This window comes from Fukomys damarensis, unplaced genomic scaffold (assembly GCF_012274545.1).
Source record: "Fukomys damarensis isolate Sample0158 unplaced genomic scaffold, DMR_v1.0_HiC HiC_scaffold_23, whole genome shotgun sequence".
Taxonomy (NCBI): domain Eukaryota; kingdom Metazoa; phylum Chordata; class Mammalia; order Rodentia; family Bathyergidae; genus Fukomys; species Fukomys damarensis.
This window is the reverse complement of record NW_022900935.1, coordinates 48,748,188-48,772,667: the sequence shown is the minus strand read 5'-3', so window position 1 is coordinate 48,772,667 and position 24,480 is coordinate 48,748,188. Positions and strand designations below refer to the sequence as shown.

General features: G+C 41.1%; 1 protein-coding gene across 3 annotated transcripts in view; it reads right to left on the bottom strand.

Moving 5' to 3' along the window:
• Positions 1–5,195: 5,195 nt before the first annotated feature.
• Positions 5,196–24,480, bottom strand: part of Tlk2 (tousled like kinase 2) — a 127,085-nt gene continuing 107,800 nt past the window's right edge. For all 3 annotated transcript variants that reach the window (XM_010637499.3, XM_010637497.3, XM_010637498.3), the window contains 6 exons: positions 22,864–22,953; positions 18,625–18,794; positions 17,020–17,158; positions 12,418–12,529; positions 10,969–11,076; positions 5,196–6,265 (listed from right to left, as the gene is read on the bottom strand). In XM_010637499.3, coding sequence (XP_010635801.1) covers positions 6,092–6,265; positions 10,969–11,076; positions 12,418–12,529; positions 17,020–17,158; positions 18,625–18,794; positions 22,864–22,953 — 793 coding nt within the window. In that variant the 3' untranslated portion in view covers positions 5,196–6,091. The remainder of the gene's footprint in view (positions 6,266–10,968; positions 11,077–12,417; positions 12,530–17,019; positions 17,159–18,624; positions 18,795–22,863; positions 22,954–24,480) is intronic.

Below are 24,480 nucleotides of genomic sequence, written 5' to 3'. Positions count from 1 at the left end.
CCAAGGTCATACCACAAGTTGTACAGCAGTGACCGGAACCTAATCCTCACATAGGGCAACACTGTCAACCTGCTCCATGATCCCAAACCTGGCATGGTAGTGTCTAATGTGGTAGGGAGCACCTGATGAGCACAGTCTGTTAAGACCGTGAACAGTTCTGAAGAGTTTGTAGATGCAAAAGACTCGTGGCTCCTGAAATTAGTTTTGGGGTACATACTTTCCTTCTCATCTTTTCAGTGGCAGGCCCTTGTCGTGGGGTCCGGGAGCCAGGCTAAAAGGCTCTGTCACTCCAAGGCCCACCCTAGGGTCATCTTCTGTGTCCTGTGGACACTGCTTCAGGAGTCACTGGGACACATAGATGGCACCTAGCTACATCCTGTTTCTTCCCGCATTCTCTTAAAGCCTTACAACAACTTCAAAGAAGTCAGGACACAGGGGCCCCATTCCAATTTATCCAATCAGGAAACAAAGGAGTAGGAAGAAGCAGAGCTGGGTTATGGCTTCCTAATCTGTAAACAAGACAGCAAGATCAGATCTTAGGGACCCTGTGGTGCTAATGGTCTGAAGCCACGCCCCCTTTCCCACTTAAGTTCATTCCCCGTTGAGGACTGCACAAGCAGGGCTGTTACCCACACTGGCTGGACCTCCAAGTACATTTTTGAGGGCCACTAGCCAGGAGGCAGAGGAGGGACACAGTAACAGGACTGGGGCAGATACGGGAGCCTGGGAGCCCAAGTGGCACTGTCTACATTCACCTCTGCCCAAACATGCCACTCAAAGGATCCACTACACAAAACCTGTAGTCCCCTTCCCAGTCACTGCAGCTCCACCCACTGCTGTCAGCAAACCTCTCTGGGCCTTCGTGTGCCTGTCTGTAAAATCATGAGATGTTCCTACGTTGCCTGTGTCTTACCTGTGAAGCAACACACCTGAGACACTTCTTGGCAAAGAAAGTCCCCTTCCCCTTTTGGCAACACTGCCCTGTGTGCCCACCTCTAAGCAGCCTCCAGGGTGAGAAGGCGTGGGCCATTCAGGGAACAGCCAGTAGTGCAGGCTGCTCCCTGAGGCTGGCAGGCTGAGGACAGCACAGCTCTCTAGCTAGCCTCTTCCCATCACACCAGGAGGCCTGACCCAGGGCCAGCAGGCTGGGGCTGAGTCAGTCAGCAGGCTACTCACCAAGGGGTCTTCAGCCCATCGCCTCACATGCACACATCGCTTCACTGACTCCAGCACAATTGCACTCTTGTATTTCCTGCATCCAGCAGGTCCCAGACCTGTTCCCAGGCTTGCCTATTTTCTCAGCCTCTGGCAGGTTCCTCTCTTCCACCCACAGAGCTCACAAGCACCATTCCCTCCTTAGTCCTCCTCTTCTCCCTGCAAGCTCTCTCATTACTCACTCATCCCAAACTTCCAACGAGCTGCAGTCCAGCCCCAGCTCTCCTCACCCCTGATCCAGGCTTCTTTTACTATTCAGAAGCAGACTCCTATCTCAGCCAGATCTCTCCTGCAGCCCTGGCCCCTTCAAGTAAAGAGAAGACATGAAAAGTTAATTCACAAGATACCGAGTTGTTAGCGTTTTAAGAGAAGGCCAAGGGTGAGAAGTTTTGTCCACAGGAGTGAATGGTTCCTGTGTGTACGGTTATGTATCTTTGTAAGGGCAGTGTTTAGGTCCCTCCTGCTGCTCCCCACAAAAGTAGCTATGTATGACAACAGTTCTAGGAGCCCAGGGCTTAAAACAATTTTTTATCCCCAGTGTAGAACATAAAAAAGGACTCATCTCTGTCTTCCAGCTGGGTGAGTTCAGAAGAGGCCTGAGGGCTGGGGATGTAGCTCAGTGGCAGTTCTTGCTGACAGCCACCTTCTCCGATGACCCTGTCCCGACTATAGTGGTCGGCAAATAGTTGGGGCAGGACTTGCATCCTTCTGGGCTCATCCCACCCGGGAGTCAGCCTGCAGCTTTGTTCTCAAACAAGCCTCACTGGCAGCACCTGGAGATGACATCAGAAAGCTAGGTCCTACCTCGATGGTAGTTTCTAACCAGCAGTGAGGAGAACCTAATGGAAGATGCATCTCTAACAACTCCCCAGGCGATGTTGAAGCTTTGGGTCACTCTCAGAACCACTACCGTGTAAGGAGTCTCCCTCAGACTCTGCCAGAAACATTCTTGGAGCCTGGGTAGGAAATCTGTTGACCTTGTAAGACAGAGACTGATGCTGAATGACAAGTAATGGGCAATCTCTGAAAAGGTCTGTGTCAACCCAAGACCAGAGGATCTCCTCACCCCTGTGGCAAGCAGAAGCCGCTGAACCTTGAATCAGTGAACATGGGGGTTCCAAGACAGTTCTTTCACTTAATGAGTCTTGCCATCTTTTTTTTTTTAATCAATTTTTTAATGCCCCTCTTACGGGCCAGCCATGTACCCATCTTACACACAATGCAAGGAGATACCCCTAAGATTACAGAGGTAGGATTTAATTCTAGATCTGATTTCGGGCTTTTAACTCTGAGTGATCATGCCTGAAGAAGGAAAACATACCTTGAGCAATTTGAATGGTGAAGCAAAGATGCTCAGAAAGAAAGAAGGTAGGTCAAATTAGTGGTAACTGCCTTCTTGGAAGAATGAAGCTCTAGAAGTCTACAAGATAACTATGTTTAAAGAGAGCTATTTTTAAAATTACAAACTGTTAATTCATGTTGAAAGAAAGAGATTCCTTCCCAGACCTGGGGGAAGGAGCTGTTCACCTCAGCCAGCCACAGAAGCATGATGTGTAGCTCTTTTGGGTTATTCTCCACTTAAAAGTTGCCAGTTTCAGGATGGAAGAGCCCAATTTCTTTTCCTCAGACACGTGTATTCCATCTCTTCCTGAGCCTGGAGCACCTGCTCCTAGACTGGGAACTGATAACTGGGCCTCACCTACCCTGTTTCCACCCACAAGCCCAGTTCTTGGTGCACTGGAAGCACAGAAGGTATTGCATAAACCAACATTCCCATCACGCCAGGGGGACTCCAGCTGCCAGGATTCCGCTCTACTTGTACACACCACAGGAGGGCCCTCTTTGGGAACTATAGGAAAATCAAGAGACTGGGAAATTATCTTTGGAAAACTTATTTTAATATCCTCCTTCCCTCCACCCCCCTGTATGGGAAAGTCCAAAACAGTACGTCTGGGTTTAATTACAAATTAATACACATTTTTGTCATTGTGTAAAGTAAATCAACATTGTGGCAATAAGGGACTATCTTTGAGAAAGCAGAACCCATGTTAACAGAGTATGTCACTGGAGAACCCCACTCTGTGGCTTTGCTGGCTCCTTTGAGGACTAGAAAAGGTCAGTGGTTTGCACGTTTTCAGGGGCTGGCCCACACAGTGGAAAGATGTCTTGCCCAGGCTCAGCCAGTCAGACCCAATCAAAGCAAGGGGAGAAGGTGCTTTTCTTCAGGATGAAGGGAGAAAAGACAGATTGACAAATTAACCCATTTATGCTGAAGGGTGCAATTTTTTGAATTTTTGCATGAAATTCATGTATGCTACCTAGAAAAATTCAGGGAACAAAAATTTGAAGAGAAAAATTTTCATTATGTTTTACTCTTAAGTGCCATTCCAAAAATGGAACCCCGGGCATATTAGTTTCGCTTGTAAGACCATGGGAAAAATGGAGGCAATTAAGTTAGAAGGGAGGCCTAGAAATGCACCATTTTTTAATCTTAAAAAGTGAAAAATCTGTGCTCACTTTGGCAGCACATACACTTTAAAAAGTTACAAATTAAAAAACAAAACTTTAAAAAATTAAAAAGCTAGGCATAGTGGTAAAATGCCTCCAAGCACTCTGGGAGGCTAAGGCAAGAGGATTGCCCCAGCTTGAGTAATTCAGTTAGTAAGACCATGTCCCAAAATAAAAAAATAAAATAAAATAAATAAGGGCTGGGGATATAACTCAGTGGAAAGGCCCTGGGTTCCACCCTCAGCAGTAGAAAAGGCATGGGAGATGAACCATCACTAAAGAGTAAAATTACTAGAGAAGAAGAAGCAAAAAAGGCACACAGGTATGGTGGTGCACACCTGTAATACCAGCACTCAGGAGGCTGGGGCAGGAGGATCATGCAATTTCGAGGCTAGCCTGAACTACATAGGGAGACAATGGCTCATAAAACAAAAACAAACAAAAAAGTAGTGCTAGGGATAGAGCACATGCCTAGGATGCACAAGGCCTGGGTTCAAGCCCTAGCAATGTAAAGAAGAAGAAGAAAGGGAGGGAGGGAGGGAGGGAGGAAGGAAGAAAGGGAGGAAGGAAAATATATCAGAAAATAGTTTTTAAAAAGCGGGGTGCCCCAAGACCTCCGGGGCTGACCTTCTTCCGAGCTCTACATGACAATAAAACTTCCCAGGTACTTCTCTTATTTTGGAATGCTCCACCTTCCTTTCAGATTGCCTGACTGATTTAGATTTAGATTTAGATGGAGGACAGGCCCATGTTAAGAAACAACAGGCCTAGAAAATGTGTCATTTTTACATGGAAAAGAAACACTGGAATCAAGAGTTCTTTGAGAGCTCTCTGCCCTTCCTGACTACCCCCTGCCCGGAGAACTCACAGGCCTGAACACTGTATCTTTAAATATTTTTGGCTGAGCACTCTTGCCACATATGTCAGTAACATTCCAAGCTGGCTACCACATGTTCAGGCTCTGGCCTCCTTCCCTCTCCTGCCGAGCGCTCTGCTGTTTCAAGGGCACGGTGTAGCCCTGCGTCTCCCATTTCAGCTCCATCTTCAGTTGATCTCAGAAACAACCAAATATTTATAAAAATCAGTTCCAAAACAACATTCATAGCCGAAATACTTTTCTTTTTTTAAAAAATTCCACTTGATAAATCTATTAAAGTTAGACAAAGTGTGTGTACGTACACACATAGACACACCAGCACACACCCACCAAATTTAGAGGACTGGGGAAAGGTTGTTTCCTGCCAAAAGATCTAACAGAAGAAAGCTTATGTACTAATCAAGTTTTAATAACATGGTTAACAAGAAATGTACACCATTTAGCAAGCACACAAAGACTGTGGGTAGGAACTATCAATCCCCAGAGCATTTTGTCTTTCCAGCCCGTTTTCTGCCTACCTTTGGAACAGTATCGATCGTTACTACACTCAGAGAATCCAGGAGGACTGCATGGGCAGATGAACCTTTATTTAAAAAAATAGCACTTCAAATAAATTAAAAGGGATAACCGTCAAGTGTTCAAATTGTGAAGAAATAGTTGAAAACCTAGCAAGACTCCAAGCTGCAGTCTTCTAACCTCATTCTTTGTCCAACGGCAGAATCCACACATCTCAGTACTCCCACGCCCTTTTTCCCCACTGAGATGAGGGCTGCAACTGTAAGCAGGAGACCAGGCGGAGGAGAAAGCTGCATCTGACTGGAATGAACACTGCCACGTACTTGTAATACGGGTTTCGCTTTATGACCAAATGCATTCCTTCAAAAATAAAAAAGGGGGAGAGGGGAGCTGCATGTCTTTAAAAATTGAAATTATTTAGGGATAAAACACTAACTCTAGTGCCTTTAATGGGCAATAGCAACTTTTTTCCTCCAAAGTCAAACACCATCCCCAGCTGAGCCTTTGTGCTACAAGCTTTTCAGGAGATGTTACCTAAACTTTATTAAAAGAAAAGAACAAGTTTAAATATAGACACTGGACTAGCCCAGTCTGTATTTTCAAGTCCACATTCTTCATCTGAAGCATTGCATCAGGGACCCCCCTGAGTCTGTAAGTATTCAAGTTCACAGTACTTGGAACCAGTTTTTCTTTTTAATTTTTTTCCTCACTCAGAGCAGCCACACACAGTGGCCATTGACGCTGGAACCTTGGATGGGGCCTTTTCCTGCGAGGCCTGGCCAGAGCTGCCCAAGGTTTCTCCTCAATGAGAATCGATGCTGTCATGCTCTATGGATGGAAAAAAAGCAAGAAAATAAAAGCACCTGGTACAGGTTTCATGAGATCCATTCGGATTCGCTATGTTCCAAACCCGCTGCTGAGTGCCGCTTGTCTACTTCATGTGCTGAACAACAGTCTGTGGCCTTGGAATAAGTCTCAATTTGAAGAACTGTTATTGGATGCCCCAGAGGTTGATGCAATAGCAGCTCCAGCAGGGCTACTTGTGGAGACCGACTTTCGGATGTGAGGCAGCAAGTAGGGGTCACAGGCCAACTGCTGGACGTCAATGCGGTCCTCCTTTCGGTAGGCCAAGCATCGCCGGATAAACGCCTGCAAAACAAAGTTTCTTGTAGAAGACTGAGACAGATAATTCTAGCATCCCGGAGTCTACTTGAGGCTCTTGATCTGTGGCCAGGGCCCAGGGCAAACAGCTCCTAAAAAGAAGGCACTTAAGGCCTTTCTGGAAACCGCCAAGCAGACCCAAAGACATCAAGGGGTCAACACTGGCAGTAGCACTGCTCTACTGTTAATGACTCACTACAGGAAGCTGAGCTTTTCCTGAGGAAGGGAGGTATGGCTTCTAAATATTCCTGCCCCCAAAGCACTGAGATCAACGATCTCTTTGGCTTGGCTGGTTTGGATGGAAACAGTCTAACTTCATGGGTGACAAACCATGGCCTCACGTAAACCTCTCAGGGAAGTGGAAATTCTAAGCTTATACTACGACCATATGCAGTGTAAGGAACTAACAAAGACTGATATTACAAAGCTGTGAAATCCTTCTCCTATGAATCTCATTTTCCTCTGAAAGGTCATTAAACGAACAATCAGGTACTTACTAAGGAGAATAGGACTGTATCCCCAAGAATACTACAGACATAACAGGCCGAGTCTGACAGGCAATTCAAATTTATTACTGACACGGAAGTTTTCTTTCCATTAGGTATAAAAGGCTATGTAGTTTTATTTCTACACTTGTCATAAAGGCCTTTTATAGACTATTTGTCTTTTCTTGCTGGGTTTCTTTTTATTTTTTAACCAGGCAACTCTATTTATACTTAAAATTTTATAATATAACTATTTAAAATAAATTAATCATTTAAAAAATTAAGTATTATTACAAAAAGCCAACATTTTACAGTAGGGCAATAATGATATGCCAATGAAGGCTCATCAGTGATAACAAAGATAGCACCCAAGCATGGTACGAGGGGAGGTCTGTGGAAGAGGGACTAGTGGTACAGAGGAGCTGTGTATTTTCTGCTCAGTTTTGCTGTGAATGTAAAATTGCTCTAAAAAGTACCATTTACAACAAAATTTAAAACATAAACTATTGATTTTTTCATGTTTAACAAAACATAAAGGTATAACGCTAAGTCTTAGTTTTCAAAATTAAAGGCCTGTATAGATACTTCCTTGATTAAAGTGTTTGGAAGATACAACAAATTTATAATAATGAACATAAGGACCCCTGGCCTCTTAGGCTGAAACTTTCTGAAGGTTCCCATATGGAACTGGAGTTAAAATGGTTCTCTTGGGTCAAAAAAACCTTGCACATAACCTTGAATTTTCTCTTTACATAGCAATCAGATCACACAGTAATCCTGATTACACCCTCTGCCCAGCACTGGGCCAGGCGTGGTGATGCACGCCTGTAATCCCAGCACCTTGGAGGCTGAGACAGGAGGATCACTAGGAGTTTCAGTTCATTCTAGCCTACATAATGAGTTCAAGGGCAACCTGAACTACATAACATGACTCTGTCTCAAAACAAAACAAAACAACAAAGTCTTTGTAAATAAGGAGAGGTGGAGGGGTTGAAAGGAGGGCAGGGGAATGGGGACAACAATAATAACAAAGATATATCATGTAAAGGTACAAATTCCCAATGATAAATGTTACCATATTGAATATCTAAAATGCACCAATAAACTTAATGAATAAAACAAAACAAAACAAGGACCAGGGATGTGGTTCAGTGTCTCCAAATGCCTCACAAGCACAAGGTTTGGAGTTGATCCCTGATGCCAAAAACAAAACAGAACAACAAAATAGTCCAGGCATGGTAGTGCACGCCTATAATCCCAGCACTCAGAGGAGGCTGAGGCAGGAGGATTACCACAAGTTCAAGGCCAGCCTGGGGAACATAGTGAGGTCAAGGCCAGTCTAAACTATATAGCTAGACCCTATCTCAAAAACAGCAACAAACAATGGCACTGCACTGGGCCTATTCTGTCCCTCTCCTCTCTGCCTTGCCTGAATGGTATACCTGTAAGTAAGCTCATGCCCACACTTGAGCTGAGCTCACCGATCTCCGCAGGGAACCCCTCCTCCCCAATCTACACATGGCTCCCACCTTCATATCTTTCAAGACATTGCTCAAAATGTCACTTATCATTAAGGCCTTCCCCAAACATGCCATCAAGAAGAGGTTCCCCCTCCTCAACTCCCCTTTACTTTGATTTTGCTTATAACATTTATAATCATCTGAAATGTATCCAATTTTGTATTGTCTCACCTAGTGGAATGTAAGCTGCTTAAGGGCAGGGACCTTGTCTGTGTAGTATATTGCTACATATTCACAGTTCCATCTCCACTACCTAGAACAGTGTCTAGTGACCAATAGGCACTCAGTATTTGCTGTGGGAGAGGAAGAGAAGAGGGTAGGGGATGGAGATATACATATTTAGAAGGAGGAAGATGCGGAATAGTAGAGACAATTAGTGGGAAGATCTGGAGATTTTTCTCTATTCATTCTATCATTCTAAGGTTTTTTTTTGAAACATTCTATCATCTATTTAATGAATAAATGCCAACATCTGACAAAAGTGGTATAAACACTCTGTAGAGACCTGACAGATAAGAATTAAATATCTGTTAGGCAACAAGTCCTAGGTGTCACTCTGGGTGGTGGCTGGGACACCAACAGTAAAGGCAAATTGCAGAAACTATTGAAGAGGCAGGTGAGCCAAGCCACTGGAGCCTCAAAACCAGCATGTACAGTAGGTAGGTGCTTTGGCCTCAGGAAAAGCCTCTCAGAAGGTTTAGGCAAAATGACCCAAGGACACACTGCTACTGAAAGCAGCACAATCAAAATTAAGTCTGTCAGGCTTCAACACTGAGGCTTTCTTCAGCCCTCTCACAGGAAAACAGCATCTGCCTTAGGAATATGCTATAGAATTTCTCCCTTGCAGTTTTAGTATCTTGGTTATAGAGGACTTAACCTGCTGAACAATGGGGACAGGAAGTAAGAAATTATAAACTACTGCGAAAGATGTTCTTTCTTTCCATATAACATGTCAGGTAGGCCACCTGGAAAAGCAGCTCTTTCCTAAAACTTCACACAGGTGCATTTGGAGGAAAAAGCTGAAACCAAATGCTGGTAAACGGAGCTAAGACTTGCAGCTTGCTTGAACTTTAAAATTGCTGAATGGCCATGGCATTCAATGAAGGTGACCACCAATCTAAGTAGGACTGGTTAATACACAGAAAAAAGTAAGTAACAGAGCAATTATAGTTTCTGTGCCCACCTCCCATTGCATGTTGCCCTAGTTTTACCTTTTTTTCCCCCCTGGGGGATGGGGCAAGATTGGGGATTGAATTGGGCCTTTGTACTGACCTACATCCCTAACCCTTTTTATTTTGAGATGGGGTCATGCTAAGTTGCTGAGTGGTGTAGGCTGGGCTCTAATTTGTGAATCTCCTACCTCGGCCTCCCAGAGTGCTGGAAGCGTACCACCACATGTGGCTAGGTACTAGTCATCAATCCCAAGGTCTCTGCACAGAACTATACCCACAGCACTTTATTTTTGTTTGTTTTTTGAGACAGGGTCTCACTACATAGATCAGGCTTGCCTTGATTTGCAGCAATCTTCCTGCTTCAGCTTCCCAATTTCTAGGATTACAGGCATGTGCTGCATGCCTGGATTTTATTTTTTTAAGATTCTGAGACAGGGTCTCACTAAATTCCCCAAGCTAACCCCATACCTGTGATCCTTCTGTTTCAGCCTCCCAAGCAGCTGAGATTACAGGAGTGTGCTACCACACACTGGTCCCAGTATATTTTTAGGAATGACCTTATCTGACCAACTGCTTTAAAGAATTTACTGCTTAGCGCTCAGCACTATTTAATCGATAACACCTTAGTTCCACCCACTTATCCACCTACAAGTGGCCCCTTGAATAGTGACTGGCCTGACATATGAATAACTTGGGTTATGACTGTAATTTTAGTTTTAACATACGACCAAAGTCTTAAGTTACAATCCAAATGCCAGCCACTTCTATTCAGATGGTCTCAGATACAGATTTAACCTAAAAGAGTTCTGGAAGGAACATCCTATGTGGGGTTAATGAGAAATCCTGGGCCAATGTCCTAAGGACACTGAGATCTGCCTCTATACAAGAGAGAGAGAGAAGAGAACCTTAAAGGCTGTGTAGAGCCAGTGCCTTCAATTCCGCCAATTTGAATTACAATAAGCCCTCAAGAACCAGTTAAGTTCCTAAGTCAAGGGTCCAACGTTTTTATTTATTCAGATGAAATCTTGCTATGTTGCCTAGGCTAGCCTCCAGGTAGATATCCATCCTGCCTGAACCTCTTGAGTAGGTAGGGTATACACATGTACCACTGGACTGGTGCCTTAGCCCTATTATTTCTCTCATGTGGGCTTCAGCACCCCAAAACTGATCATACTCCTTGAATAAGGACAAAGCTGAGGATTCTTCCTATTGCCCACAGTGGCTGGTAAACTCTGTTTCTTTGCTGGGTAGTCTGCTCTTCCTTCCCTGCCTGACTCTAAGAAGCTTAGAATAGAAAGCCTATCTGTCAACATTCCTTTTAGTGGATGGGCAGATGAGGAGGGGGCAGAGCATAAAGGCAATATTCTTCTGTCTGTTGTTTTTAGGAATATTAATTCATCCCTATCCTGTTTTTCGTAACCGCTAAATTTCATATTGAGAAATTCACCTATTACCCCAAGAAATAACACAGAAAGCAAAGCAGTCATTCCTGTTGGTCCGTGGGTCAAACCTACCTTTGCTTCAGGTGTTACAACTGGCTTCGGTGGGAACTGTACTTCAGTAGCTTTAAGAATAGTATTCTCTTGTAGAATGTCCTGCTGGGACTGGTTGTGGCCAAAAGGCTGTAACAGAAACATAAAACAAACAAGCAAATAATAGCGGGCCTCTGATTAAAATTAAAGAGAATCAGTACCAGTGGGAAAGGAGAGGAGACATCTGATCATGGCTGGAGGAAATTCCAGAAACATTTTCTTCCACTTTTCTCTTTTCATGGGTTGGGGGTGTCGTGGGTAGGGAGACATTCACAGGTTAAGGACTAGGTCAAAGCAGAGCAGAAATCAGAAGCAGCATCTCTTGCTTCAAACTTGGCTCCCAGCAAAATAGATTCTGAGCAGGAAGCAATGACCTCTTTTACTCTGGCACCTGTAGGCCTATGCACTACAATGCAGACAAAAGAGATGGAAAAGGAAGTAAAAGAACAGAAGGGTGGGGCCGGGAATTTAGCTCAGTGGTTCCCATGCCTGCCTCACAAGTGCAAGGGCCCGAGTTCATCCCGGTGCCCATCCCCCCAAAAAAAACAGAACAAAGGACAGAAGGGCTACAGAAAAAGTGGGAATATAAAAGGGCTTTATCTGTGCCCCAATGCATCATTTTCTAATACACTCTTGCAAGTAAGTTTAAACTTAACATATTCTGGCTAAGGATTTAACTCAGTGGCACCACACAAAAACCAGCGCGCGCGCACACACACTCACACACACACACACACACACACACACACACACACACACACACAGAGCTTATGGGGCTGGGAATTTAGCTTAGTGGTTCCGTTTTAACAGGGTGTTTAGAAAAAAAAAAGTACGGGGACATTTCAAATTTCAGTTTTTTTTTTTTTGTTTTTTTTTTTAAACTTTTCGTTTCAAATGTCAGTTCTTACTTAGGACCCTTAAGAATGGCCCTTGGGAAGAAAGTGTTCAAATGTGAAGGGAAACAGGGAGGAGGGAGGGAGAAAGGAAGGGACAAGAAAAAAAGTGAAAATAGAAGGAAAAAATGGAAACAAAGGTTTTGTACACAGGGAGGGGAGGAGGCTGGGGGGGTGGGATAAAATAAAATTTTATAAAAATTTTTTAAAAAAGAATGGCGCTTAGGAAGGTTGTTCACTTTAATAAACTTATTTCATTCAATTACCTACACATATCAGAATTGAAATGTCCTGCATCCAACTGAGAAGAGCAAAGATGCATGTTTTGAATAGCCCAGCAGAATTCATTAGGTAATCTACAGTTGAGAATTTGTGCTTAGAAATAAAGCTTTTATAATTAAGTCTGTATTTTATTTAAACCACTACTTTCTAGTTAGTTTAATTCAATAACTATCCCAAGGATCAATCCATAGGGAGGTGCCATATACAAGTGCCACCCAGAAGGAAGTCAAGTTGCTGCACCGTCCTTCTTTCTTACCTTTCTTCCATAAAGACACTGGTAGAAAATCACACCCACTGACCAGACATCCACTTTATTTGAGATCTTTGGTGGTTCTTTCCCAACCACAAAACACTCTGGTGGTAAGTACCTGAGAAAAGAAACAAAATTCTTAGAAAAATGAACATATAAATACAAGATACAAAAGAGAAAAATGAAAGACTTGCTGAAAACTGAAACATCTAAATTTTAACAGTCGGTCGACTTAGAAATGCATTAGTCGTTAAAAAGACACTGTAAGGGAGGTAGTTACTATTCTACTGGGCATTAAAATACACTTCTCAATTTATAGAAGGAAACACTGTGCTTAATCCATGTGTTACTAAAGGTTGTTTTTGTGGTGCTAGGAATTCAACCCAATAGCTTCATCAACAAATGTTGAAATTTAACTATGTTGCCTAAAGAAGGAGATGTCTTGAAAATCAGTGTTTTGGGGTGCCCCCCTCTGATGCGGGGGACTGCACCTAGGGCCTCCACTGAGCTTCATCCCCAACCCCTAAAATCAGTCAATGTTTTAGTCCAAAGAATTTGGGACCCAATGGAGATCTCTGAGAGTAGAGGCTATGCTGCCTTCTTTAAAGTAGCCTCTTTGGGAATCCTGACCTGAAATAACTCCAATATAAAATAAAGGGTGATATTAAAGTCCAAATTATCAGAAGATTTTTATGTTTTGGGTGATCAGGGCTTACTAAGAAATAAGGCATCCAGGGCTGGGGATTTAGCTCAGTGGTGCTGCTGCCTGTCTTGCAAGCACAAGGACCCAAGTTTCATTCCAGATACAAAAGAAGAAAAGAAAGAAAGAAAGAAAAAGAAAGAAATAAGGCATCCAAAGTCAAACAAACTAGTTGTTAGCACAACTCTATCCTCATCTAAATTCCCAGCCCACCCCCTGCTGATTTCTAAAGAAACCAAGGGACAGACCACACCAAATTGTATAGTGTGGAAGATAAATGCTGCTGGGCATTCAGGAAACCAAATAAACTTGCCAGAGTCCTAGCCTCAGCACAGCTGGACGGCAGAATTCTGATGATAACAGATCAATGTCTGTGGATTTCAGGCTGGCAAAATCCAGTCTGTGGAAAACTATTTTGGATCCCATTGTGCTCCCGGTTTAAAAATCTAAACTTACAGCTTAAAGCTTAAAGTAACCACAATATGTAAGAGAGAAAATGTCCCTTCTCCCATCCACTATCTCTATCATATAGTTCCACAAGGCGTCTGTGTTGTCCAGCTGGCCTCAAGCTGCAGGGCTCCAGAGGTCCTCCCACCGGAGCCTCCTAAGTAGCTAGGAACACAGGTGTGTGCCATCATATATTTTTTTTAAAATAACGGTTGTTTTACAGTTTTCTTAGCATGTGTTCTTGAGTGACCAAGACTTTGACTAGATTATTTCACAATACAACTATTTTAGGTAAAATACACACTGGGGGTATAGCTCAGTAGTAAGAGTGTGTACTTAGAATGTACAAAGGCCCCGGGTTTGATCCTCAGCACTAAAGAAACCAAAAACCAAACCAACCAAACTAAATGACTCATATTAAAACACATAGGGTTTAGAACTTAACTAAGAAGAAAAGAAGGAAAATAAATAAAATTATAAAAAAGAACAACTCTTTCAAGCACCACTAACACCTCTCTGGACCTTAATCTTCATAGTTCTTGATTATTTGGTTTTTTTGGTTTGTTTTTTGAGACAGGGTCTCACTATGTAGTTGAGACTGACCTGGAACTCACTATGCAGCCCAGGCTGGTGTCGAACTCACAGCGATCCTCCTGCCTCAGCCTCCAGAGTGCTGGGATTACAGGCGTGTGGCCACGCCTGGCTAGTTCTTGATTATTTAACATAAATAGTGTAAATATAATCTTGGATAAATAGCAAATATAACCTTGATTCTAAAATGACCATTTTGGCCAGGCATGGTGGTAAACACCTGTAATCCCAGCACTCAGGAGGCTGAGGCAGGAGGATATCTGAGTTTGAGGCCTGCCCAGGCTACATGGTGAGTTTCCCCCACCAGTACCAGTGACTGAACTCAGGACCTTGCACTTGCAAGGCAGGCATGGGACCAATGAACTAAATCCTCGGCCCTACATAGTGAGCCTGAGGCTTGGCCTACATAGCAAGATCCTGTCTCCAAAAAACAAAAACAAAAACAAAACACATTTTAATGCATTTGTAACTTTTAGCAAGAATTTTAGAATATAAAAGACACTATTAAATTCGTAGTCAAGTCTGGGAAATCGCTTCTAGGTCTTAGTTTCTAATTTGTAAATGAAATAAAAATCAGTTTATTACTCAAGTAAGACTAAACCAACAAATGCCTTCAATTCCTATCAAGGGCTTTGAGAGGGAAAGTAAAGAGTTCTATGATACTACACTAAACTGTGTTAAAACAAAAACCCAAAAACCCATAATTGCATTTCCAGCATAATAAGTCTTCAAAGGAAGAAATGATGTTTAAGTCATAGTTTGAGACTCATTTATTTTAAAGTAGTCAATGCATAAGAATTCAGGAACAACTGAAAACTGCAGTCATTTAAAATGTTCTAATAGGGGGCCAGGGATTCAGCTCAGTGGTTGCGCCACCTGCCTTGCAAGCCCAAGGCCCTGAATTTGATTCCCGGTACCAAACCAAACCAAACCAAACAAAACACCTAAAATGTTCTAATAGGGAAGGGTGGAGGGGGTGAAGGGAGGGCAGGGGAACAGGGGAAAAAATAAGAACCAAGATACATCATGTAAAGGTACAAGATCCTAATGATGAATATAACTGTACTGTACACCTAAAATGTACCAATAAACTTAATGAAAAAATAAAATAAAATGTTCTATCTTCCTAGCCTATTTATATCTCTCAGGATCATCATTAAAATAGTAATAATAATGATGATAATGATAATAACAATACATAGAGGACAGTGACTACAACAATGTTTCATCAAGAGTGATACTTTTTAAACTTTCATTAAGAATTCAAAAATTAAATTTTCTCAGAAGCCCCCCTCTTACTTTTATGAAAAAAATCTTCAAATATAATCTGAAAGTACAATAAAACAAACCCCTGAATCATCCTGCCTCAATGACCACCACCATACAGCCAATCTTTGTCCACATAAACTTCCCTATGCCCCCAAAAGATGAATACACACATCTCTATCCTCCCCAAATATTACTTTGAAGCAAAACATACAACTTTTATTTAAATTCCAAATGCTGAATTCTTATTTCTAGGCAAATGGAGCCTTAAGTACCAGTGAGAGTAGCTCTAAACATGAAAAACCGTACCTTTCTAAAAGAACAAGCTATTAAACATAAAGTTCAAATTCAAGTTCCAGTTAATTTATACAGTAGACACACAGAACTCTTCCTCAATCTTCCAACAACTGCAGATATCACTGCATCACTTACTGACAGGGACACTAACCCACAATAACTACCACAGTGAATAAACATTGTAAATGCAGCTTCTATTTTAAACCTCGAATTCCAAAGCTTTAATTTAGGGACTGACTTTTTACTATAGGTACCATCTCTACAAGTAATAAGGAGCAACAGAAAGCAGAGTTTTGTGCACAGGGGTGTTATTAGCAGGATCAACTGAAAAGAACAAGGCTCATGTTGTGTGTTTCAAATGGCCTGCCCCTCTTGCCTGTCTGCTTTCTCAGGTCCCTCATTCCTAGATATTAAGTATTCTGCTCCAAGGCCCAGGGCCCCCAGTCCCAAAAGTAAACAATTTGAGCCCCTGAATGTGGAGAACCTCTCCATCAGTTCTAAGAAGCCTTCTCGAAGTTGAGAATCACACACATGTAGCTTTTAACTACCTCCGAAGGGAAAAGAAAGCTTTGCTAACACACTTTAACATCACAAAGTTTAATACTTTGGTCCCAGATGTATTTTATGGTTCTGACTGTCAAAAGTAATAGGAGGGAGGACAAAATAATAGGCAAAAACAGGAGAGTTTATAGAACCGGTGACACAGCTAGCTAGGTAGGGCAGTTGGGGGAAAGACAAGTGACAAAAGATGGCAGGGAGAAACGTGCCCCAAAACCTCTTAGAACATGGCTAACAGATGGATAAACTTCTGGTAAACTGTGCTCACTTTTTCCTGTATAGATTTCATGGGATGCTGTGGTTTGTTTCCATCCTGATCTTCACAACTCCTTAATTCTTGAGAGTCCATCATCCTCAGGGAACTCTAGAAACAAACCCCTCATCACATTAACCCATGAAGAGAGAGACTTTGATTTGTATTGAAGAGAATTCGGAGCCACTCTTTACATATACCATGTGAGCAACCACACTCTATTGACTTGTATGGCCAGCCCCATGGAGGAAACATACAACTCAAAGACCTGGCCAGACATAAACTCTTTCTCTCTAGAGTTTTTAATACAGGAAGAGAGGGGGGAAAAAAACAAAAATAAAAACAAACAATACAAAGAGTGAAAATGCTAAAAAGATGCTCATAATGTTTTTGTTTTGGGATACAATATATGCAAATTAATCCGTAATCGCCAGTGCTTCAGTACAGCACAGCTGTGTCTCCAACAGCCAGCCCAGCAGACCTGCTGGATACCTACCAGTAAGTACCAGCACCTTGTGATGTTAGCTCCATGCCATCCACTGAATTGTAGCTATCATCATCCATGATCTTGGAAAGACCAAAATCTGTAATTTTTATCTCTCCACACGCTGTACCATTTACTAAAAGAATATTACCTAAAAAGATAAAAATCTTCATGAACAAGCAAACTTATTAAGAGAAAAATCCAAAGTAATAAGGGAAGAACCGAACTCAATTCTTACATGCAAAATCAACCATACAACTCTGTGGAATAAACAGTCTAATTCTTCTTTTTTTTTTTTTTTAAAGCAATCTAATTCTAGGTGTTGGAAAGTCCTCTGCATCTGCTGGAAACTTCTATTTTCCAAAAATCACCTACTTAATGTGTCCAAGCTATCATTATAGTATTGGAAATAAAAATAAGTTGTCAAAGTAAAACATCGCTTACACAGTTGGTAAAAAAATGATGCAAATGTTTCATCTGACCTTTTCGTGAAATCTCTAAACTACCTTGTTTAGACCAGTAATTGGGGAGGCATCAAAGGAAATATGCAAAGAAATCAAGCTAGTACCACAGCGCCACCTACAGCTCATATGGCAATAAAGTATGCTGAATTCAACCGGATTACCCCATCAACAGCCATCCTTTTTAAAAATCGTTTCATTATAATTAATTTTGAACTCATCTGAATTATGTCAGAACATTAAATAGTACACAGATTTAATATCTAGCCACAAAAAACTAAAACAAAAAACTGATAAGCAGCCATCAGAAGAGTAAAGCAAAATTAACAATTTTGCTACATCATAAGGTAACTGGGAACTATCTTCCTAATAACCAAACTAAGCTGGTTAGAGCTGCACACATGGAACCTATGCAGACTCCTGAAAAACAGGTGAAGATAACAAAACACAGAGATAAGAAGTGTACCTGATTATTATCAAAGCTAAAAAAAGATGAAAAATTCTGCTCAAAATTTAAGGAATTAGGAGGTGAATGTGCAAGGGAAGTTGTTAATTTGGGGGCACTTATCAAAGAGACTTGGAGCAGAGGAACTGCTATACAGTGTAATGGGAATAGACAAAACTGAACTTGCTACAACAGCTCTTCTGCAATGGGACTGACATCATAAACTTCCTGGGCTCTGCAGACAAAAGCATTTGTTTCTCCAGTGTTAATCTTGAACTACCCTCCTAACCCAGAGCTGTGCAGCAAGAATTCCTTTCTTCCCACATCTGCCCAGGCAAGGCTACTAGTTCTTCTTGGCTCCTGTCAAATTCTGGTAATTTTATTAAATTAAAAGCCACTTGGAAGACTGTAAAGCTACTAATACTGTCTCTTAAAAGTTCCACATGGAAGGGGGTGAAGGGAGGGCAAGGGTAAAGGGAAAAAATAAGAACCATGACATATCATGTAAAGGTACAAGATCCCAATGATGAATGTAACTGTACTGTATACCTAAAATATACCAATAAACTCAATGAAAAAAAAAGTTAGACATGGGCCAGGAATTTAGCTCAGTGGCAGCATGCCTGCCTCTCAAGATCAAGGTCCTGAATTCCACCCCCAGTACCAAAAAACAAACAAACAAAAACAAAACAAAACAAAAGTTAGACATACCTGGTTTGAGGTCATAGTGTATGATGGGAGGTTTTATTTCATTTAAGTACTTTAAAGCATTCACAATCTGCATGATAATGGATCGGGCTTCTTTCTCCGACATTAATTTGTGCTGTTTCAGGTAGAAGTCCAGATCATTTCCCTCACAGTATTCTAATACTGTACAAAACCTAAAGACAAATTAAACCATCATTTAACCATCCACAAGAACAAACAGATTAAGACTATCTAAACCAATCCCAGTGAAAATTTGGGGTAATTAGCTTCTCCTTTCCACTTCTTTAAATCAGTCTTTCATTCTTTACTTACTGTCAGCTGAGTATTTTTTTGGTTTTGTTTCATTTTTTTGCACTAATTACTTGGCAGGAACTCAAATGTACCACCTACCAGTTTACCTCAGTGGTTTACAGAAGAAAAGTGCTTGCTCTCTTGGAGAAGTCCTCACATTCTCCATGGTGGCATGGGCCATACCAAAGTTCATTTTGGCCCACCTCTCTTCAACTAGGCTCTAAGAATACTGACAAGATTTTTATAATGTATGCTAATCAGATGCCTTCCTGGAAGGAACTCCTTTACAAACCTACATATTGTACCCATTTTTAAACAACCACACTATGATGAAGTACACAATTCTCACCATAAATATTTTATATAACCTTGAGTGCTGAGACTGAAAAAGAATATAGACTTTGCCCAGGCTCTAAGAACTAGTTGTATACTCATGTCCTGGCAGTATGACACAATACTGCACTTCACTGTAAGGCGGGGGGTGTCTTCATTTATGTCAACATTTAATATAGCCCCACATTTAAAACTACATATGACTGGTGGCATTACAGGTCATGTGTCTATCAGCCAAGCTATTAGAAATTGAAATAAACCTTCTGAAGTATTTAAATATCCCTGAGATGAATACCTTTTGACTACTCCAAGTTGAAATAATGTGGGTCTATAAGTCAGTATAACCAGGAAATAAAATTCATTTGAATACCCCACCACCACCCTGGAACCGAAAATTGAACTCAGGACCTTGTGCTTGCCAGGCAGGCGCAGCACCAGTGAGCTACATCCTGACCCTAAAAATCACTTGAGTAAGACAGAGAGGGAGCTTTATTTAATTCAGGATCAGATGATGGAAGAGCAGAGAAGACAAACCAGCTAGTGAGGCACAACAGGGATCATCTATAGCAGAAAGCCATTAGCACCCTAAGGCCAGAGGTTCAGAGGGAAGAGATGGAGCAACCAGAATTCAGGCTCAGCAGGGGAAACTGGAACTGGGGTGGGGTAGGGTGTATGTGAGCTGAGCACATGGATGCATTTACACACATGTGCGCGCGCGCACACACACACACACACACACACACACTCCACATGCCTGAATTTAGCTGGACACCAACTGACACAGCATGGTAAGCACAGAGTACTAGAGGAGTCAATCACATCCCCTAAATGTACAGCAGGTAAGACTGAGGAACAGAGGACAAGCAGGTTCAGGACTAGTGCTGTAGGCCTCTGGGCAACAAGTGCCTTTGAGAAGCACTGCAACTGACTGTGAACAAACATGGTCTTGTAATCCTAAAACTGAACAACAGTTCATGTTTATGAAACATAGCAGGACGTGTTAGTACTGTACTTGATTTATTCTAAGTTTTTTTCGTTTACTTTTTTGAGACAGGATCTTGCTATGTAGTTTAGGCTGGTCTTGAATTCACTATGTAGTACAGGCTGGCCTTGGACTTATAACCATCCTCCTACCTCAGCCTCCCCTGAGATTATAGGCATGTACCACCAAGCCCAGCTTGCTAACACTGTACTTGAGAATAATTATCTGAAATACATTTATTCTCTGATTTGAGATACTGAAATTTGAGACAGACTCTCAGGTTCAGTGGATTGTTTCTTTAACCCAAATATAAGCCAGAAATAAAATCTCACTTTTAATAACCTAAACAAATCTCAGAAGACATTCTCAAACAAAGGTCTGATTTACTTTTGGTGAAAATTCATCAAATACACAATAGGAAGAACAAAATAAGAATACTATAGAAACAATTCAATGTATCGTATTAGTGAAAAGCATGTATATAATTGAAAATTGCAGATAATCCAAGTCACTTTTATCTATTTTGAAATAGTTTTAGCACTTATATTTCAGAGAGGGGTCTAACCTAGTACTCAAGAAACCTAATAAAAGCAAAAGAGTGACACTATCCTGTGGAGACCTTCCCTGGTTTTCCCATTCTTGCCCTCTAACTAGATTATTTTTCTGAACTCTACTCCATGCAAAACATATGCGGTTGTGACTGGTGCTCCTTAATAAAAAGGGAAAGTAGGGCTGGGGATTTAGCTCAGTGGTTCCAGCATCTGCGAGTTTGATCACCAGTACCAAAGAATAAAATAAAACAGAATAGGAAAGTCATGAGCAAATGAAAGTCGGGATGTGTCATGTTTCAAAAAAGGAATATGGTCTTTCTGGAGTATTTCTAAATGTGTAGCCATCTGAGAGAACTGCCAGATGAACAGATCAAAACTCCTACATCACCCTAAGAAGCTGAGGGGACACTTGCAGGCCACATTTAAGATTCAGTATTTTCTCCTGACTCAGGCCAGACTCCTATAGAGAAATATTTTCTAAATGCTGAAATATCTCTAAACTCCTGGATAAGCCCAGAAGTTCTAAAATTTACTTACCTATACCAGGAAACAATATAAAAGATTATCAAAGATTTCACACAAAGACTTTACACCTTTTTCATCCTCAACATCCACCTGTATAGTAAGGCTGGACTCTGTGATGCCTTTCAATTCTGACATTCTGTAAGTCTATGAACTTACATCAGTCTGCAGCACTGAACACTGCCTCTGACCCCTTGCTCTAGGCAGTGATGGTGAACCTTTCAGAGCTTTCAATGATACAAACAGCCCACACTGTCACGAATTCCACAGGCTCACCGCCACTGCTCTAGGACAGTACCACATTCCTGGTACTTTCTTAAGGGCCTGCAGGGTTCATTAGAGTCTCTAGAGTGGAGCAGAATCTTTTGAACAGTCACTGGGCCATGTCAGTGGAATACTGGCACTAGCTTGTGCCAATTCCAAGAACTGGCTAATGCATTTTCAGTAATTTTCTGAGCTGGTCATTACAATATCAGGAGGATAAATGGATAAGCAACATGTGCTAAATCTATACAAAAATACTTTTTTTCCCAAGTAGCAAAGTTTTGACAAAGGCAGGAAAAGAAACAGGCTCTGTAGAGTGAGTTTGGACCAAGTAAAAGTAGGGAAAAAGTACACCTTACAGACTGAGGGCAGGCCACCATGGAAGAGCAGACAGAGTGGCCCAACAGAGTATTACTTGGTCCTAAAAGGAAATGAAGCACTGATGCATGCACCACAACACAGATGAATCTTTTTTTTTTGTACTAAGGATTGAAACCAGGGCCTTTGCATTGAGCTACATCTCTGGCCCTTTTTTATTTTTTATTTTGAGACAATGGTTCACTAAGTCACCCAGGTTAGGTTTGAACTTGCAATACTCCTGCCTCAGCCTCCCAGAGTGCTGGAATTACAAATGTGCACCACTACAACGAGCTCTAGAGACATTTATACATCTATCTTCACGGCAGCATTATTCACAGCAGCCATAGGCAGAAACAACCCAAGTATCTATCAGTGGGAGTATGGATGAACCTAGACGAACCTTAATAAACACTATACCAAGTGAAAATAGCTAGTCACAGAAAACCATATACTATATTATTCTATTTATGTGAAAGTCCAGAATAGAAAATCTACAGACACAGAAAGCCGTGACTGCCTAGGGCTGAGGGAAGGGTTAAGGGGGGATGGCAAAACAGGAAAACAGTGAAAGTATGGGTTTGTTCTGGGGTTGTGCAATGGGTGAGTCATATGGTATATGAATTATTTATAATTCAGCTTTTTAAAAAGTTGATAGCTGGACATGAGAGGATTCATAACATGAAAACTGGCAAACACTCCAAATCAGCTTGTACTTAGCTTTTAACTAAGCTTATAGTTAAAACATTTCCATCACAAAGAATATGTCCTTTGGCTCACAGATGTATGGCTAATCCAAAACTCAATTTATCTATGGTCATTTGCTGATAAATGAACACATCTGTACTTCTCTCAGAGGGCATGTCCTAGACCCAGATTTAAATTCTATTGTATAAACATTCAACACTGTAAGAAAATAAAGTAAAATGGCACAGTACTTACGAGTCAGTGTCCAGTGAAAAGTAATCATACAGCTTAACTATTCTGGGATGATCTAATTCTTTGTGAATACGGTATTCCCTACATGCATGCCTGTAAACAAAATTGAAAATTAACAAGAAGGCGTTTTAGCTTCTTTTAAAAAAACTCTTCAAAATATTTAAGATAGTTTCTTTTCTCCACCCCTCCCACACGTTAATTTCATTCGGATCCATCTGGGTCTCTGACCTAATTTTTCTCTCTCCTCATCCTATTTGCTCTGTGGGCATTTACCCAGCCATTGAGAAATTAGTACATGTCCAAGTACTTATTAAATGGATGCCAACCTTTTACTCTTTTCAAGTTCTTTCTATGACAAATATATCTCTTTATGTTTATACCCAAATATCAAAGATTAAAAAATTACAAAAACAGCTTCTTCCCTCTTCTCTACAGCTGATATTTCAAAACTGTACATATTTCATATTTGTAGTTTCTATCCTAAGGTTACATCAAAGGGCTCAAATATAGCTTATAAACCATGTAGATTAAGGGATTATGATACATAAATCAGTTCCTAGTACTTTTATATTTTTCATTTAAAATCTTCTTACAAATAAAATTAATATCAGCTTTCCTTTGTTCTAAGGAAATATGAAATTTACAAAAAAATTAGGTTAATAAAAATCCCAATTTTCTTAGAAAAGAGAACGTAAATGTACATACAGTCACCTCACCATATTTATGGATTCAATCTACCATGGACAGAAAACATTAAGGAAAAAAAATTATCTGTGTTGAAAACATACTGACTTTTAAACTACTCACATAGTAATATACTGTGACTATTCACACAGAAATTTACTCTGTTAAGTATTATAAGTACTCTAGAAAGATGATTTAAAGTATTTGAGAGGACTGGACATGGTGCATGACTGTAATCCCAGCACTCCGCGAAGCTGAGGAAGGAGAACGGCCAGGAGTCCGAGACCAGCCTGAGCTACACAGTGAGTTCAAAGCCAGCCTAAATTCCAAAGTGAGGCCCTGTCTCAAAAAAAAAAAAAAAACATCTCCCCACCCAAAAAAATTCATGGGAGGACATACATGGGTTATTCGTAAATACTATGTCATTTTATATGAGACTTGAGCATCTGTAGATTTCTGTGCCTGTGGCGGTCTTGGAATCAACACCTTAAAGATACCAAGTGAGGACTATATTAGTTTGTTTAAAACATTTTTAGTTTAAAATAATTTAGTAAGATTAAAAGCAGGGCTGATGTTACAGCTCAGTGGCACCACGCCTGCCTGACAAGTGCAAGATCCTGAATTCAATACCTGGCATAGGGATGGTTAGAGACAAAAATGCATATTATCTGACGTTCATGTATTGAATTTTTAAAGAATTAAAGAGCATGTTTATACAACATAATCACCAATAGCTTGTAAAGTATTTCACTCTTACTTACAAAGATAGTAACTGGAAAACATATAAATAATTTGTAGCAACATATAGTTTGTTTTATAGCAATGTGTTATAAGGTAAGAATTTAATGTGAATCTTTAAGGCCAGGCACAGTGGAATGTACTATAGTCCAGCTACTTAGGAAGGCGAGGCATGAGGATCACAAGTAGAAGTTAGTA